The sequence below is a fragment of the Schistocerca cancellata genome, chromosome 1 (genome assembly GCF_023864275.1).
Source record: "Schistocerca cancellata isolate TAMUIC-IGC-003103 chromosome 1, iqSchCanc2.1, whole genome shotgun sequence".
Lineage (NCBI taxonomy): Eukaryota > Metazoa > Arthropoda > Insecta > Orthoptera > Acrididae > Schistocerca > Schistocerca cancellata.
In genome coordinates this window covers 383,034,533-383,054,098 of record NC_064626.1, presented here as the reverse complement: position 1 = coordinate 383,054,098, position 19,566 = coordinate 383,034,533, and the positions used below count along the sequence as shown (strand labels likewise).

Genomic DNA, 19,566 nt, shown 5'->3' with positions numbered 1-19,566 from the left:
GGAGTGCTGGGAGCGGTATGTGTCCACCATTGGACTCCATGTCACTCCATCGCAAGATTCGACGGGTCTTCGGCTATCGGACCCCTGCCAGCGTCCCTGCGCTCTCACTGAATGGAGCAGTTTGTACTGACTCCGACGTCATTGCAAACCGCTTAGCAGAGCATTTTGCTATGAGTTCCGCTTCTGCGAATTACCCCCAGGCCTTCCGCTCCATTAAAGAGCGGATGGAACGTCGGAGCCTTTCTTTTCGCACCAACGCTTCTGAACCCTACAACGCTCCATTCAGTGAGTGGGAATTTCAGAGTGCCCTTGCCGCTTGCCCTGATACCGCTCCCGGGCCAGATCGCATCCACTGTCAGATGCTGAAACACCTTTCAGTGGACTGCCAGCGACACCTCCTCGACCTTTACAACCGTCTCTGGGTCGAGGGTGAGTTTCCGTCGCAATGGCGGGAAAGTATTGTCATCCCCATTTTGAAACCTGGAAAGAACCCTCTGGAGGTGGACAGCTACCGTCCCATTAGTCTCACCAACGTTCTTTGCAAGTTGCTTGAACGGATGGTGAGCCAGCGCTTAAATTGGGTGCTGGAGTCTCGGGGCCTTCTGGCTCCGTCTCAGGGTGGGTTCCGTAAAGGCCGCTCCGCCACCGACAATCTGGTGAGCCTTGAGTCGGCCATCCTTACAGCCTTTGCCCGCCGTCAGCACCTGGTCGCTGTCTTTTTCGACATGCGGAAGGCGTACGATACGACATGGCGTCATCACATCCTTTCTACGCTTCATGGATGGGGTCTTCGGGGCCCTCTGCCGATCTTTATCAGAAATTTTCTGTCGTATCGTACCTTCCGCGTGCAAGTCGCGGCCTCGTATAGTTCGTCCCTCGTCCAGGAGAACGGGGTACCCCAGGGCTCTGTCCTCAGTGTCTGCCTGTTTTTAATTGCAATAAACGGTCTCGCTGCGGCAGTAGGAAATTCTGTCTCCACTTCCCTGTATGCTGACGACTTCTGTCTTTACTATAGTTCTATTAGCATTGCAGCAGCTGAACGTCAGCTACAGGGCGCAATCCGCAAGGCGCAGTCTTGGGCTGTAGCGCGTGGTTTTCAGTTTTCGGCTGCCAAGACCCGCGTTATGCATTTCTGCCGGCGCCGAACGGTCCATCCTGAGCCGGGGCTTTATCTTGCCGATGAACTTCTCGCTGTGGTGGAGACCCACAGGTTTTTGGGTGTCCTTTTTGATGCCCGGTTGACTTGGCTGCCTCATATCCGGCAGCTTAAACAAGCGTGTTGGCGGCATCTCAACGCCCTGCGTTGTTTGAGCCACACCCGCTGGGGCACCGACCGATCTACCCTGTTGCGGCTCTACCAGGCGTTAATCCAGTCTCGCCTGGATTATGGGTGCCTAGCTTATGGCTCCGCATCCCCATCTGCGTTGCGGGTGCTGGACCCAATTCTCCACAGCGGGATACGCCTTGCCACTGGTGCTTTCCGCACCAGCCCTGTGGACAGCGTCCTAGTGGAGGCAGGTGTACCTCCACTGCGGTTCCGCCGCCAACGTTTGCTGGCCGCTTATGCTGCCCATGTTTTTAGCTTGCCCGGGCATCCAAATTATCGTGTCCTGTTCCCACAGTCAGTCGTCCATCTGCCAGACCGTCGGCCCCGGTCGGGTTGTCCGATCGCCGTACGCATCAAGGAGCTTCTCTGCGGGCTTGGGTTTTTCCCAGTTCCACCTTCTTTCCGGGCGCCTCTGCGTACACCCCCGTGGTGTGTTCCTCGCCCTTGCCTTCGGCTCGACTTGGCACAGGGCTCGAAGGACTCGGTCCCTCCAGAGGCCTTCCGCCGCCGCTTTTATTCCATCCTGGCCACGTATCAGGGCTCTGGAATTGTTTACACCGACGGTTCGATGGTTGCTGGTCGTGTCGGGTATGCGCTAACTCTAGGGGACCATTCCGAACAACGGTCCTTGGCGGCTGGCTGCAGCGTTTACACTGCTGAGCTAGTCGCCATCTTTCGTGCCCTAGAGTATATCCGCTCCTGCTCAGGTGAGTCCTTTGTTATCTGTAGCGATTCCCTGAGCGGTTTACGAGCTCTCGACCAGTGTTTTCCTCGTTCTCGTCTGGTGATGGCTATCCATGAGTCCCTGCATACTCTTGCGCGTTGCGGCCGCTCTGTGGTCTTTGTGTGGACCCCCGGTCATGTCGGTATCCCGAGCAATGAACATGTTGACCGCCTGGCGAAAGAGGCCACGAGTAAACAGTCTCTGGACGTTGGCCTCCCAGAGACTGATTTGCGGGCAGTCCTCCGCCGAAAAGTTTTCGCGCTTTGGGACGCTGAATGGCGCAATCGGATCATGCCCAATAAACTCCGTGCCATCAAGGAGACGACGACTGTGTGGCGGTCATCCCTGCGAGCCAACCGCAGGGACTCTGTCGTCCTTTGTCGGCTCCGCATTGGCCACTCCCACCTGACACACAGTTATTTACTGCACCAGGAGGACCCTCCTGTATGTCGCTGCGGGGCGGCTTTGACAGTGGCCCACATTTTGTTGGCCTGCCCCCTTTTAGCTGTGGTCAGGCAGACATTTGCGCTGCCTGATACGCTTCCTGCCCTCTTATGTGATGACCCTGGTATGGCTGACTTAGTTTTCCGTTTTATTCGGGCAGGGGGTTTTTATTATTTACTCTGAGTGTTTGTTCTGTTCTTTTGTGTTGATTCTGGCCATTGGCCTACGATTTTACGCTGAGTTTTTAATGTGTTCTCGGTGGTTGGCTTTTCCTTTTTATCTCTATGGTCGGCCAACCACTGTCACACTCTGTGTGATTTTAATTTGTTTCGTCTGATCTCTGTAGGAGTATTTCTTGTCCTGTGTCGTCTGACGTCTTTCCTGTTGTTCGTTTTTTATTCTCTTTGGGTGGTTTTACTTTTTTTTGGAAAAAGGGACCGATGACCGTCGCAGTCTGGTCCCTTTAATCCCCCCCAAACCAACCAACCAACCAGTATATCCATGTCTCTAATGCTGCTCATCTTCACTTGGTCAAAACTTTCAATGTCCAACCTTCCATACTATGTAATAATATCAACTACCTCGTAGCATTTTATAAACTGAATTTGTATATCTAGTGTGAACTCTGCATTACTACAAACATTCTTCAATTTCATACAGGCATTGTGTGATTAATAAACAAATTTGATCATTTCTGAGTTCCACATTCATTGAGTTCCTTCATTTATCACAGCTCCAACACTTAAAAATACACTACCTAAAAATAAAAAAAATGAAAATAAAAATTGAAGCACCTAGGTTGGGAAGAGGAAATGAAATGGGACTTCACAGGTTGAGGGGGTATGTGATTTTATTTCAGTCATTACAATATCCAATCAAATTCACAAAGGATTTGGTAGTATGAGCCCACTTATCTGTATGATGTTGCACCCCTCTTTCAGATGCATGCAGTGATTCAGTTGGGAAGGGTGTTAAAAGCTGTTGTATCCTTTCCTGAGGCATGTTGGCCCACAACTGCTGTAACGGTCCTTGATGCCCAAGAAATCGGCACTGGGACAGAATTGACATCCAAGCTGGACCCACACATGTTCTATCAGGAACAGGTCTGAGTACCACAATACTGTTGCAGGTGACACATGAGGATGCTTAATGTCCCTGACATACAGTTATACTGTCAGAATTTCCTAAATCACTACAGACCATGACCTGAAGTCATACCTGATTGCTGTCCACACCATGATGCCAGTAGTAACATTGCTGTGACTCTCCAAAACATTGGAGAAATGAGACATTTCCCCTCTCACCAAAGATGGTCATCCAGTGTAGAACCATGATTCATTGCTGAATGCAGTATGACATCATTAATAGGGAGTCCATTGTTCAAAGTTATGACACAACTCCAAACACAGCCATTTGTATCTGTATTGCTTTAATGGAAGTCTACACGTTCAACGGCAGTTCACTAGTCTGACTGCTGCTTGTCTCATACTAATTGTGCGGCATGACACAGAATTTTGCAGGGGGTCCATTACATCTTCTCAGTTAGCAGTTGCAGCTGTGAAAGAGTTGTGGCATTTTTAATGTGGACGTCAGCTGGAACCTTGATGAGAAGTTTGTTTGGACTTACCTTCCCATGGAGTTGAACATTGGATGACTACCACATCCGAATGCCCCACAGTTCTGGATATTGCATGATTCGATCAGCCAGCCAAATGTAGACTTACGATGAATCCTCTTCTAATCAAACACATGCCAATCCCATACATGAAATAACGTTAACTAGAGACAAAAATGAACCACAGAAGAATAAAGTTCTTGTTTGGCCATATCTAGGTATTATTTCCCACAAAATTACTCGATCTCTCAAGAGTACAAAATTATACATCAGTTACAGAACCACTAACAATCTACAGTGATTATTGAGACACATACCACGTAAATCAGAACTGTTTTTGTAATCAGGAATCTACAAAGTTAACTGTGAAGAATGCCCAAAATTTTATATTGGACAAGCAGGAAGAAAAATTAGTACACAATTTAAAGGATACATGACAATAAGTGACAATAACCCATCCACATTTGCTGTGCACTTAAAAGACACCAATCACAAAATACCTAATATAGATGGATCACTTCAAACATTACATAAGTTACAGAAAGGAAAATTCGTGGATGTAATGGAAGAAATTGATATTTAAATCCATCTAAAAGATCAGTCAGACAGAGTTTTAAATGAGCAAAAAGACCTGAGAAATGGGAAATTCCTAGACAAGTTCCTACCAGTTCTATGGCAAAGCATTATGGAGTCATAGAATGTAAAATTATCACTACACGCATTAATAAATATGACTGTAATGTGAAACATCACACAACCATGAAGCAGTTTTTACTCGACTCTTGTAGCTCTCAGTACTGTTTCATAGAGTACTGTGATAGATTTCATATATAAAATCTTTGTACCAACTATTGAAAAATGAAGTGCTTCCACAATAACAGAACAAATATTTACATGTTATTTTAAAGAAATTAAATACAGTCATATTTACACCAGTGATGGATGACAATTAAACATAACTGAGAACAAAAGCATATGCATATCCAGTGACCTTGCTGGCCAAGATAGAGTTTGGCAAGCATGAAGACAAGCAGTAGAATTCTCGCCATGTGCAAGCAAACGTTATCTTGGATAAATGTAAAACCAAAGCTCGGGATGGCTTGCTATGAAGGGCAACAAAATTGGGATCATCGATGTACCGCTGTGCTGTAAAAGTGTCACCAACCAGAGTGGTCCTGCTGTGTAAAAAAAATGGCACCCCAGGCCGTCACTCCTGGTTGTTGGGCAGTGGGGTGCGAGTCAAGTTGGTTCCCCACCACTGTCCGGGTCCTCTTTATACACATCTTCACTGGTCATTGGGGCAAATTTTGAAGCTGGACATATCACTGAAGACAATTCTATTCCAGTCAATGAGATTCCAGGCAGAAGACATGTCTCGAGACACCCCAGACAGTGGGAGGATACCAATCTGTCTGTCACCCAACAACCAGGAGTGTTGGTCTGGAGTGCTATTTCTTTACATAGCGAGTCCCCTTTGGTTGTTATCCTTGGCACCCTTACAGCACGGTACACTCTGTTTTGTTCCCCTATGCGGCAAACCATCCTGGGCTTACATTTCAGCAAAATAATGTCCATCCGCACATGGTGAAAGTTTTTCTGCTTTCTTTGTTTGCTAAACCCCCAGCAAATTCACTGGATCTCTCCCCGATGGAGAACGTTTGGAGCATTATGGGCAGGGCCCTACAGTTATCTTGGGATTTTGACAATCTAACATGCCAATCGGACAGAATTTGGCGCAGTAACACTCAGGAGGATGTGCAAAAACTCTATCATATCCAATCTGAATGTATGCTTGCTTTATGGTCAAAGGTGGACCATTGCATTATTGACTTTCTAAATTGTGATGCTCTTTCTCTTAAATCAATCATATAATTTCTCCAAAATTGTAATCATTTGTATATTTGTACATGTGTCATATCTACCGATTTCTGTCCCCTTTGGATAATTTCTTTGTGGCATGTGTGTGTTTTTGTTAAGATTGCATTTTACCATCTGCTGTACACTTTTCATGCAACAAAACCACATTTGTCTCTAACCAGTTGTTTTCAGGGCTGATGATTGCATTGTAGAGGTCCTATACATACCACCACCACCACCTCCTTCTACTCTTGTCCGCATATTTCACTGGAGATTGTCCGGTCACAGTCACCACTTGCAAATATCAGTTCAGGGAGAGCAGATACCAAACATTGAAATACTGAGTCATTCAGTATAATTTATTATACTGAAACTGGTTCCTTCCACAAAAGAATACACCACATACTTCTTTTCCTGCTGCAGTAAGAGTAGCAATTCCCATTTCAAATTCTGACCCCAAATAGGTGTGACCACTAGTCACGACAGTAATGAGCCGACAACTTGTGCTCCGCATCTCAGAAACCAGAGATCACTGTAAGGCAAAAATACATTACAATGTTGATGAATTGGTATTCACTCTTCCCTACTGATGCTCCTAACAACTTCACATTGGTGTGCTTCACATACAGCTCTTATCGTAAAACCCCTTTTGTAAATACTATCCTTGTACCATTCCCTACTATAAATCAGTCTCTATTTGCATTCCATGGCTAGTCTTGACACTGCAAAAAATACATGCTCAATAGCAACGTCAACAAGAAGTAACTCCAACCCATCTTGCAATCTCACACCTGTTGTTTTCACTCCTGTTGCTTCCAGTTCTCTTATTTTAATGTCAGACCAAAAAAGGAAAAAAGTCTCTTACCTTTGTCTCAATACTGATAGTTGGTTGTCTTTTGTTTGGGATGGCTAAATCTTACTAAAAACTCACTTTTGTAAAGTTACTCGTGGTCCTGCCTCATTAAATAGGCAGCACAATTCCTGTTCTTCTCCATCTTGGCACAAGTTGGATAATGCTTGCACTTGGTATTTGTTCTCCAGTGCCTGTGGAAACTTCTTAGCTTCACATTCTGTCTAAACACATTCAAATTCCAGTTATCTCACCTGATATCAGTGTTGATTTGAATAAACCTTCCTCAATCAGTGCCGCTCTTCCTCTGTTAAGATTCTCACTTATGTTGTGTCTTAGTGAGAAACTGTTGTTGCTCTTGACATATTAGTTTTGTGTACACTGGTCACTCACCTGTGTGACTCTTCTCTTTCTTCCATGCAATATCATTATAAACTCCTCGAACACTGCTGGCAGTTTACTTTTCAGGATACACAAAATACTGGTCTCTTGTACTGGGAAATAATATGCTGGTGTCCAAAATTAAAGCAACAAATGGAAATTTTGCAAAGCTGCATTTATTTTGCCTCAACAGTATAACAGATTATAGTAAAGTGAAATGATGTAAATAATACTAAATGTAAACAACTGCAATATGCATAATATACCTAAAAACAAAGATGATGTGACTTACCAAATGAAAGTGCTGGCAGGTCGATAGACACACAAACTAACACAAACATACACACAAAATTCAAGCTTTCGCAACAAACTGTTGCCTCATCAGGAAAGAGGGAAGGAGAGGGAAAGACGAAAGGATGTGGGTTTTAAGGGAGAGGGTAAGGAGTCATTCCAGTCCCGGGAGCGGAAAGACTTACCTCAGGGGGAAAAAAGGACGGGTATACACTCGCACACACACACATATCCATCCACGCATATAAAGACACAAGCAGACATATTTAAAGACAAAGAGTTTGGGCAGAGATGTCAGTCGAGGCAGAAGTGCAGAGGCAAAGATGTTGTTGAATGACAGGTGAGGTATAAGTGGCGGCAACTTGAAATTAGCGGAGATTGAGGCCTGGTGGATAACGGGAAGAGAGGATATATTGAAGAGCAAGTTCCCATCTCCGGAGTTCGGATAGGTTGGTGTTGGTAGGAAGTATCCAGATAACCCGGACGGTGTAACACTGCGCCAAGATGTGCTGGTCGTGCACCAAGGCATGTGCTGGTCGTGCACCAAGGCATGTTTAGCCACAGGGTGATCCTCATTACCAACAAACACTGTCTGCCTGTGTCCATTCATGCGAATGGACAGTTTGTTGCTGGTCATTCCCACATAGAATGCATCACAGTGTAGGCAGGTCAGTTGGTAGATCACGTGGGTGCTTTCACACGTGGCTCTGCCTTTGATTGTGTACACCTTCCGGGTTACAGGACTGGAGTAGGTGGTGGTGGGAGGGTGCATGGGACAGGTTCTACACCGGGGGCGGTTACAAGGGTAGGAGCCAGAGGGTAGGGAAGGTGGTTTGGGGATTTCATAGGGATGAACTAAGAGGTTACGAAGGTTAGGTGGACGGCGGAAAGACACTCTTGGTGGAGTGGGGAGGATTTCATGAAGGATGGATCTCATTTCAGGGCAGGATTTGAGGAAGTCGTATCCCTGCTGGAGAGCCACATTCAGAATCTGATCCAGTCCCGGAAAGTATCCTGTCACAAGTGGGGCACTTTTGTGGTTCTTCTGTGGGAGGTTCTGGGTTTGAGAGGATGAGGAAGTGGCTCTGGTTATTTGCTTCTGTACCAGGTCGGGAGCGTAGTTGCGGGATGCGAAAGCTGTTGTCAGGTTGTTGGTGTAATGCTTCAGGGATTCTGGACTGGAGCAGATTCGTTTGCCACGAAGACCTAGGCTGTAGGGAAGGGACCGTTTGATGTGGAATGGGTGGCAGCTGTCGTAATGGAGGTACTGTTGCTTGTTGGTGGGTTTGATGTGGACGGACGTGTGAAGCTGGCCATTGGACAGGTGAAGGTCAACATCAAGGAAAGTGGCATGGGATTTGGAGTAGGACCAGGTGAATCTGATGGAACCAAAGGAGTTGAGGTCGGAGAGGAAATTCTGGAGTTCTTCTTCACTGTGAGTCCAGATCATGAAGATGTCATCAATAAATCTGTACCAAACTTTGGGTTGGCAGGCCTGGGTAACCAAGAAGGCTTCCTCTAAGCGACCCATGAATAGGTTGGCGTACGAGGGGGCCATCCTCAAAGATACCAACCACTTTCTCGAACGCCTGGAATCCTTACCCAATCCGTTACCCCCAGAAACCATCCTTGTAACCATTGATGCCACTTCCTTATACACAAATATCCCGCACGTCCAGGGCCTCGCTGCGATGGAGCACTTCCTTTCACGCCGATCACCTGCCACCCTACCTAAAACCTCTTTCCTCATCACCTTAGCCAGCTTCATCCTGACCCACAACTTCTTCACTTTTGAAAGCCAGACATACAAACAATTAAAGGGAACAGCCATGGGTACCAGGATGGCCCCCTCGTACGCCAACCTATTCATGGGTCGCTTAGAGGAAGCCTTCTTGGTTACCCAGGCTTGCCAACCCAAAGTTTGGTACAGATTTATTGATGACATCTTCATGATCTGGACTCACAGTGAAGAAGAACTCCAGAATTTCCTCTCCGACCTCAACTCCTTTGGTTCCATCAGATTCACCTGGTCCTACTCCAAATCCCATGCCACTTTCCTTGATGTTGACCTTCATCTGTCCAATGGCCAGCTTCACACGTCCGTCCACATCAAACCCACCAACAAGCAACAGTACCTCCATTACGACAGCTGCCACCCATTCCACATCAAACGGTCCCTTCCCTACAGCCTAGGTCTTCGTGGCAAACGAATCTGCTCCAGTCCGGAATCCCTGAAGCATTACACCAACAACCTGACAACAGCTTTCGCATCCCGCAACTACGCTCCCGACCTGGTACAGAAGCAAATAACCAGAGCCACTTCCTCATCCTCTCAAACCCAGAACCTCCCACAGAAGAACCACAAAAGTGCCCCACTTATGACAGGATACTTTCCGGGACTGGATCAGATTCTGAATGTGGCTCTCCAGCAGGGATACGACTTCCTCAAATCCTGCCCTGAAATGAGATCCATCCTTCATGAAATCCTCCCCACTCCACCAAGAGTGTCTTTCCGCCATCCACCTAACCTTCGTAACCTCTTAGTTCATCCCTATGAAATCCCCAAACCACCTTCCCTACCCTCTGGCTCCTACCCTTGTAACCGCCCCCGGTGTAAAACCTGTCCCATGCACCCTCCCACCACCACCTACTCCAGTCCTGTAACCCGGAAGGTGTACACAATCAAAGGCAGAGCCACGTGTGAAAGCACCCACGTGATCTACCAACTGACCTGCCTACACTGTGATGCATTCTATGTGGGAATGACCAGCAACAAACTGTCCATTCGCATGAATGGACACAGGCAGACAGTGTTTGTTGGTAATGAGGATCACCCTGTGGCTAAACATGCCTTGGTGCACGACCAGCACATCTTGGTGCAGTGTTACACCGTCCGGGTTATCTGGATACTTCCTACCAACACCAACCTATCCGAACTCCGGAGATGGGAACTTGCTCTTCAATATATCCTCTCTTCCCGTTATCCACCAGGCCTCAATCTCCGCTAATTTCAAGTTGCTGCCACTTATACCTCACCTGTCATTCAACAACATCTTTGCCTCTGCACTTCTGCCTCGACTGACATCTCTGCCCAAACTCTTTGTCTTTAAATATGTCTGCTTGTGTCTTTATATGCGTGGATGGATATGTGTGTGTGTGCGAGTGTATACCCGTCCTTTTTTCCCCCTGAGGTAAGTCTTTCCGCTCCCGGGACTGGAATGACTCCTTACCCTCTCCCTTAAAACCCACATCCTTTCGTCTTTCCCTCTCCTTCCCTCTTTCCTGATGAGGCAACAGTTTGTTGCGAAAGCTTGAATTTTGTGTGTATGTTTGTGTTAGTTTGTGTGTCTATCGACCTGCCAGCACTTTCATTTGGTAAGTCACATCATCTTTGTTTTTAGGTATATTTTTCCTTCGTGCAATATGCATAATGATAGACAAAAATGTTCTTAATTTTTCCAACTTTATGGATTTGCAAACACACTCCGACAACTGGTTAATGTGATCAATATGTGCTGTGTCCACCTCTGGCATGATGGGCCATGCTGTGAATGATGTCATCAATGTTGTGCTGTGAATGATGTCATCAATGTTGTGTTGAGGCGATAATGCCTATTCTTCCTGCAGAGCTACTCGTAAGTCTAGGAGAGTGGATGGTAAATGCTGACTTGAGGGCATCCCAGACAGCTCCATGGGATTCAGATCAGAAGAGTGAGCAGGCCACACCACGTGTGCAATATCGTACACTCCAAGAAAACATTAGCCACCCATGCTCTATGAGTCCAAGTATCGTCATCCATTAGTACAAAATCTGGACCCACAGCATCCCTCAACAACTGCACTTGAGGTCCCAAGATGTGACCGCAGTTAAAACTTCCTGATTCACCTGTACAATTTCATGAAGAGGTGTTCAAATGGTCACCATAATCCCTGCTCACACTGTTAGGCATTCTCCTCGATATCAGTTTCTTTCAACAATGTTTGGGTTCCAAAATTATGTTCCACGTGCCCTCCAGATGTGAATCCGCCGATAATCCCTCTCCAGACCAAAATGGGACTCATCTGTATGACCGTCCAGGTGGCATGTTGATGATTTCACTCTATATGTTCCCTTTTGTGTAAGACATCTCAGAGCTATGCATGTGGCAAGTTTTCAACAATAAAGGCCACTCTGCTGAAGCATTTTGTACACCATATGCCTCGTTACGGCACATCCAGTGGATGCTGCTGCAATGTCGGATGCCAGTTGCCGTGCAGTGTAAGGCAGTACCATTGTGCCTTTACAGCAAAATAATTGTCCGCGGTTTCTGATGTCACATGTGGTCGGCCCTGCCCTAGTCTTTGGGATATAGTTTTGGTCTCTACAAACAGTCACCACATTCAAGAAACAGTAGAACAATTCACATTAAACCATCAGACCTCATGAGTTTTCAACTGTCCTGCTCCTATTTTTCCTGTGGCCCACCATCGCAGAGAGTCTGGTAGGCATCTTCTCTGTGCCATACTGCACCATCTATAAATGTGTACACAGTGATTGTGGATGTGAGTTGATGTGGCAGACACTACCCTGTTTGATAGGGGCCATGACATCATCGTTGGCATGATTGTCCGTTGACCGGAATGCCATCTTCTGTGCAGAATGCGATTGTATGAACATCTGTTGACAGTTTGCATGATTATTTCTGAATTTTTTTTTAGATTAGATTTACTTTCATTCCAATTGATCTGTAGTGAGGAGGTCCTCCAGGATGTGGAACATGTCAGAAAAACAACAATACATGACAAATATTTACAACTAAAACAAATAAGCTAATGTACCATTCCACAGGTCCCAAGTGGAATGATCGTCATTTTTTAATGAACACTAAGAGTCATTTTACAAATACTAATGCACTGAATTTAAAATAAAAAGTTTTTTATTTATTTATAAGGTAATAAACATGTAATACAACTACTGTAATACTTATTTAGAATGAACACATTACTGCACTGAAATGGTGCAGAAGTTAGATTATACTCTCTCTCTCTCTCACACACACACACACACACACACACACACTTACTGCACTGAAATTGTGCAGAAGTTATGTTGTACTTATATACAAATCAGTTGGTTTTACTAAGAAATTCATCAATGGACTAGAAGGAGTTGGCCACCAATAAATCCTTTAGGCTTCTCTTAAACTGAATTTCATTGGTTGTTAAGCTTTTTATGGCTGCTGGCAAGTTATTGAAAATGTGTGTTCCTGAATAATGCACACCTTTTTGTACAAGACTAAGTGACTTTAAATCCTTGTGAAGATTATTCTTATTTCTAGTATTGATTCCATGAATTGAGCTGTTGGTTTGAAAAAGTGATATATTTTTAATGACAAATTTCTTTAAGGAATAAATATATTGGGAAGCTGTAGTTAGTATCCCTAGTTCCCTAAACAGGCTTCTGCAGGATGTTCTTGAGTTCACACCACATATCATTCTTACTGCACGTTTTTGTGCCCGGAAAACTTTAGCTTGGCTTGATGAATTACCCCAAAAAATAATCCCATATGACATTATGGAATGAAAGTAAGCATAGTATGCCAGCTTTTTCATTTTTATATCCCCTATGTCTGACAAAATTCGCATTGCAAACAGAGATTCGTTAAGACGCTTCAGCAGTGCTGTGGTGTGCTCCTCCCAGTTGAATTTATTATCAAGCTGTAATCCCAAGAATTTAACACTGTCCACTTCTTCTATCTTCTTGTCATTGTATGTTAGACATATACTCTTGGGACACCCCTTACAAGTTCTGAACTGCATGTAGTGTGTTTTTTCAAAGTTTAGTGACAAAGAATTGGCTAGGAAGCAGTGATTAATGTCCACAAATATTTTATTGGCTGATCTTTCTAAGACTACACTTGATTTGCTATTTATTGCAATGTTTGTATCATTTTATATTCCCGTCTTCCATTTCCCTCCCCTCTTCTACCCCCTTCCTCCATACCCCTCCTACAGCTCTCTCCACTACCCCTCCTATACCTCCCTCTTCTTTCTCCACCAGCCCTCTCTCACTCAAGCCCTCTCTCTCATCCCCTTTTTTTCATCCCCCATTGCTCCTCACTCCTTTTGCTTCTTCCCTTTTTGCTGCTCCCTTTTTTAACCCTCCTCTTTTCTCCTCCCTTGTTCCTCTCTCCTCTTTTCTCCCTTGGCTTTCCTCCTCCCTTTACCACTACCCCTTCCCGCATCCCCTTCTCTCCCAGTACTGAGAAAATGTAAATTTATTTGATGTATAAGACATTGATTTAATCTATTTGTTCTTTGTAATATAAACATGAGCAAGATACATTACTGAGTTTTTCACATTTGCATTACATATTTCAGAATTGGGACCACCTGTTGCATGTAATGGAGCATTTACATCTGCAACCACGAACAACACATGGAACTGATTTCTCACGGGTACATATGTGGGCTATTAATGGGTGGACCAAATTCTATCGACAGTCAATAATTTTTTCATCAGTCAATTTACCAGAGATAACTTCTCTTCTTAATCATCACTGTCGAAACTATGGTGGTCGTGTATTTGTTGAAAATCCGGCTACTACAGGTGCAGTGTCTGGTGTGGTTGTGCAAGTTCCTCAGGCAAGTATTAAGTCCTAGGTTACTAAGTGTTTACATAATCTAGTTTACTAAGTGTTCACATAAATACTTATACAGTGGTTTTACTGGGTGTCATAAATCAGGAATGCACAGGCCACATGTGGTCTGCCATTGATAGTAGCCCACCACACACCATTCGTTCGTGTAATTTTTTTTATTTTATTTGCTCATCTTTCATTCTCTCCCAAAATGGAGAGAGTGGGTGGTTGTGGAGCTTAGTTCAATTGACCCCAGTCTAGCTGGCAGTGGTGCAGGGGGAACCCAATTTGGAATAATAATTTATCTCACAGCACAATATTTTTGAACTTGCAGCCCATACATAGTCACAGTAAGGGGTTTGCAGACAGCAGTCTTAACAAGTGTACACCCCTGGCTTAAATGAAAAAGGAAAAGGTTGCAAAAGATTGTTGAGGTACATTTTTATGAGCTCCATAAAATACTAGACAAAAGACCAAAATACAACCAAGGAACTATAATGGATCAAATTTTGATATCAAATGTAAGAAAACTGACTAGGAGGAGGAAAAAAGTGAAGAAAAGAAAGATTTCCCTGTACAGCTTTTCTATCTTTCTCATTCTTCTGCTGTATTCACTGTTTACAGAAACTATTCCTATTGACATAGAGTGGTGAGTAACTTGTTCTCTCGTTACTTCCTTTGTCTTCATTTTTGTTTCATGTTCTTGCAAAAGAGAGTGGCTTTACTCTTTGAAATTGAGTTTTGTTATAAGGCTGTCAAAGATGTTATGATGATTGAACAGTCTGGAGTTAGACATATCAGGATTTGTCAAAGTGTGCCATAAAGTAAATACATTCCAAGGTTTTGAAATCGTTCAGGTTTTGAAGCATACCAAGTCCACACTATCATCTGTTCCTGTGATTAAAATTACAGTAAATGTAGAAGACAGACATCACGTACTGAAGCATCATTGCTTTATGAGAGTTTCCCAATACTTTTCCTCACAGTTGCAAGGGAGGAAGAAACTAAGCAACATACACGGAAGGAAAAAAAATGCAAAACCAAAAAATAATTAGAATAATGAAATTTTGAGAACAGATCTGTCTAAATGTGTTTGTCCAAAAGCTGTGCCTGTCTGCAACTTAACTTGTCTTCTTTAAGGTAAATAGCAATCTGGTTTTCCTACATTGTTAACATTTTTAAGTAATTAACATTGCAGGATTACGGGTTAATGTAATTGCGAGATAAGCCATTGCAAATTTGAAACGTTGGTACATTAATAACTGGTGTAACTGCCATAATGCTGAATGCAAGCATGCAAATGTGCATCCATTGTGTTGGCCAGTGTCGGCTGTCAGTTTATGGGCTGGAGTTCCATGCCTGTTCCATGTGTTCAGTTGATACAAGGACGGTTAAATCATTTGTGGATGATGTTGGAGTTGTCATTCTATGATATACCATATGTGCTTTACAGGAGACAGATCTGATGATGGAGCAGACCAATGCAATATGTTGACATTCTGTAGAGCATTTTGGGTTACAACAGCAATGAGTGAGTGTTATCCTATGAAAAACACCCCCTGGAATGTCTTTAATGAATGGCAGCACAACAGATTGAATTACCGGATGACGTACAAATTTGCAGTAAGATGCATGGGATGACCATGAGAATGTTCCCGCTGTCATATGAAATCGCAGCCCAGACCGAAATTCTAGGTGTAGGTTTATTGTGTCTAGCATGCAGACAGGTCCATTGCATGCACTCAAGTGGCCTCCTCCTAACCAACACAGGGGCATCACTGACACTGATGCAGAACCAGCTTTCATCAGAAAATATAACAGACTTCCTCCCTGCCCTCAAATGAGGTTTTGCTTGTCATCAGTGAAGTCGCTAATGGCAGTGTTTTGAGGTCAACAGAATGCACGTTACCGGTATCTGGCTAGGAGCTATCCTCTAAGTGCCTAACTTGTAACAGATACTGGCAGAAGTAAAGCTGTGAGTACCGGGCATGAGTCGTGCTTTGGTAGCTCAGTTGGTAGAGCACTTGCCCGCGAAAGGCAAAGGTCCCGAGTTCGAGTCTCGGTCGGGCACACAGTTTTAATCTGCCAGGAAAGTTTCACATCAGCGCACACTCTGCTGCAGAGTGAAAATCTCATTCTTGTAACAGTTCGTTGTTCACAGTGGTGCCAGCTGCTGCTCAAATTACTGCTGCAGATGGAGTACTGTGCCAGAACTACACACCGAACCACAGTGGTCTTTCAGTAGTGCCATGTGACAGTCCAGAGCCCAGTCTTCTTATGACCATACATTCCCATAGCCACTGTTACCAGCATTGCTGTACAGTGGCTACCTTCCTGCCAAGCCCGTCAGCAGGATTGCAGAATTACACAACCTTATTCAAATTCAGTGAGGTGTTGATAATGGCGTTTTTGTCACATTAAAGATATTCTTGACTAACATCAACTCACCACGACCAGTCTCAAAGGTAACTAATGTTCGTGAGTGCTACTGTGTGTGTTTAAAGCAAACCTGATTTGCATCCTCATAATATCCCTACTAGTGCCAGTCTTATGTGACAAGTGCGAAATTTGAATAGACATCATCTTAAACATGCAGAAACAACCTACCAACTTTCATTTATGTCACTCGTCTCATTCTTAGTGTTGCAATTTTTTTCTGCCTGTGTATTTGTAGCTACACAGTAATCACTATTGCTATTGAATAAGAAAAACTTCAATAAAAAAAAATTGCAAAGAGCCCCATATTGCCAAATCACAACCACATTATCTGATAAATTGGAAAGATGCACTTCTAATAGTTTTCCTGTTTTAACTACCTATAGCCCCCACAATAATGATATCCTAACAGAATTAGGCCAAAGGCACAGTCACTACCTTCATCAGAAACTATCTGGCAAACCTGGCATTGCCTAGGTATTCATTTTGCCAATTTTCTGTTAGAAACAAAAACAAAAAAATGAACTGTGTCTGTATTGAAGTATTGAAAAAATTTCATTTCCTTGTATTTGTAAACACATCCGTGAAATTATGAAACACTCATTTAAAAAATATATGCATAATATACATGTGTATAAGTACAGTATCCCAGACAGTTTCTGTATGCTTTACGTGTCTACTGTGTGAGTTTGTAAACATTTTTTTTATTATTACAGTATTAATCAATACAAAGATTAATTAACAACAACATCTTGTTGTATTCCTGTTATCCTCTACCAAGCCTCTTTATCCAGCGCATCTTCCTTGTTGATGCTGCGATGTTCCATTGCTCCATTTATGTGGTCTGTCCAAGAACATCATGGTCTTCCGCACTTACATCTGCCGGGTGGTTTCCATTCATAAACCTTCTTTGACCACCAATGATCTGGCATTCTCATTATATGTCCATACCATTTTAATTGTTTTCTTTCAATTCGATCTGTATCATTTGCCTTCGTCCTAGCTCTTACTTCATCATTAGTTTTCCTTTCGATTCTTGATATTCTGGCACTCCTATGCAAATACTCCATTTCCACAGCTATTAGTCTTCTTTTGAGATCTGCATTTAAGATCCATTAAGTTTGTAAACATCCTTACAGCAAAGTCTCTTCTTAACTCTGTAGTTAGCTGTTGTTTTTGTCTACAGTCGTTTGCACTTCATAGCTGAAAGCTGTCAAAAGCGTCATCAGGGGTCAGGTATTCCTTAGTTGATTCGGGTGTAAGAGTGTTTTAGTAGTAAAGCATAAATGTATTAAAACTTTATGCATGAAGCAGCATTTCTTCACTTATCTCAGTGTTTATGAAGTCGTATCTCCTGATCTGTGAGTCATACAATGATATAATTTTGTAGGTACATTCCGCGGTATATGTGGATATTATCTGCAAAATATATTGTAAATAGAGTTAGTAGAATATAAGTAGTAAATTTAAGAGTCATGCACAGTGCAGCACTTTCTCACACATCTCGGTGTTTATGACGCCATATCTCCTGAACTACAATGATATGGAAGTTTGGTGATAGATGGGCCATTAGGCTTTGTGAAATTTTTAAATGAAATCATTTCTGCTTTTGGCTGTTAAAACTTTATTTATTGTTATCACAATTTCAACGTGTTGTCATTTTCAAACATTGTGGAATGTTGTAACCCACTCAATAATATAAAGCTGTGCTATGCTGTGTAAGAGCATTTGCATGGGATGTTGTAAATTTATCTGCTGGAGTTTAAATTTCATGTAGTAGGCGTGTGAACTGGATCACAGTTTTGCTGCTTTTGTGATCCAGTTATTATGCCTACTACACGAAATTTAAACTCCATTGTGTATGTCATTACTTCACCAGTTCTATATTGTATATGGTACATAAAACATATGAAAAATTTACAATGCCTCATGCAAATGCTCTTACACAGCATGGCACAGCTTTATATTATTGAATGGTTACAACGTCCCACATTGCCTGAAAATGACAACATGTCAATTTTGCAGTCGCAATAAATAATGTTTTAACAGTCAAAAGTAGAAAGGATTTCATTTAAAAATGGCATGATATGCTTTTGTAATTGCATTCAGTGGCATATGTGGATACTGACTGTAAAATTTATTACAAATACAGTTAAGTAACACAGAAGTAGTACATTAGACTGTCATACATGATGCGGCAGTTTTTCAAACATTTTATTGGTTATGACATGATATGCTCTGAATTATGATAGGTAGGTGGTTCTTACCCCCACAGCAATTGTTGCTTAACAGGGTTGTGTGCACCAGGTTTGGTTGAAATCAGTCTGGTGATTTAGGAGGAGATGTGGCGAGCGTGCACGTGCGCGCGCGCGCACACACACACACACACACACACACACACACACACACACACACACACACACACTTTTTTATAATATCTGTAAATATAGACTATAACTTCCCATATCCTTGCTATTGAACCTGTCATTTGGTTTCATAGTTTATGTTCCTAACAGTACTCTCCTTTGCCTGTCTTTGAAAATCACCTTGTGGCCACTTTTACTTTGTGGAAATCTCAACACAAGTATAATAATATGAAGCTTGTCATGTAGTGGTATTGTGACCAATATCTTGCTGGAGATGAACAAGCAGTTGGGAACAGTCTCTCACAAGATAGCTACACACCACTCTCTGTGATGGGATAGGGCACACCATGTAAGATTTGAGCACCTTTTTACTTCATGCTGCCATTTAAAGCCAGTGTTACAGCCTGACTGCTTCATCTGGTGTTCATAGATCATCATGCTTCTCACTCAGCCACTTTGCTGTATTGCTCTACAGGGAAGACTCCCTGTGCTACTGGGGCTGTGATTACACATGTTATTTGGATTGACTGTGTCCGAGTTATAGATGACTTGGTGTGAACTGATTTACAGACTGACGGTTTGGCATTGTAACTATACTTACTCTGTACCTGTTGTCATGTGTGTTCATGGCTGTAGTGAATTTTGTGTGTCTAAA

The 19,566-nt window shown here is 43.3% G+C and overlaps 1 protein-coding gene across 1 annotated transcript in view; it reads left to right on the top strand.

Moving 5' to 3' along the window:
- LOC126175249 (U3 small nucleolar RNA-associated protein 25 homolog) overlaps window positions 1-19,566 on the top strand; it is a 103,708-nt gene that overhangs the window by 66,493 nt on the left and 17,649 nt on the right. The window contains exon 5 of the mRNA XM_049921894.1: window positions 13,850-14,113. Coding sequence (XP_049777851.1) covers window positions 13,850-14,113 — 264 coding nt within the window. The remainder of the gene's footprint in view (window positions 1-13,849; window positions 14,114-19,566) is intronic.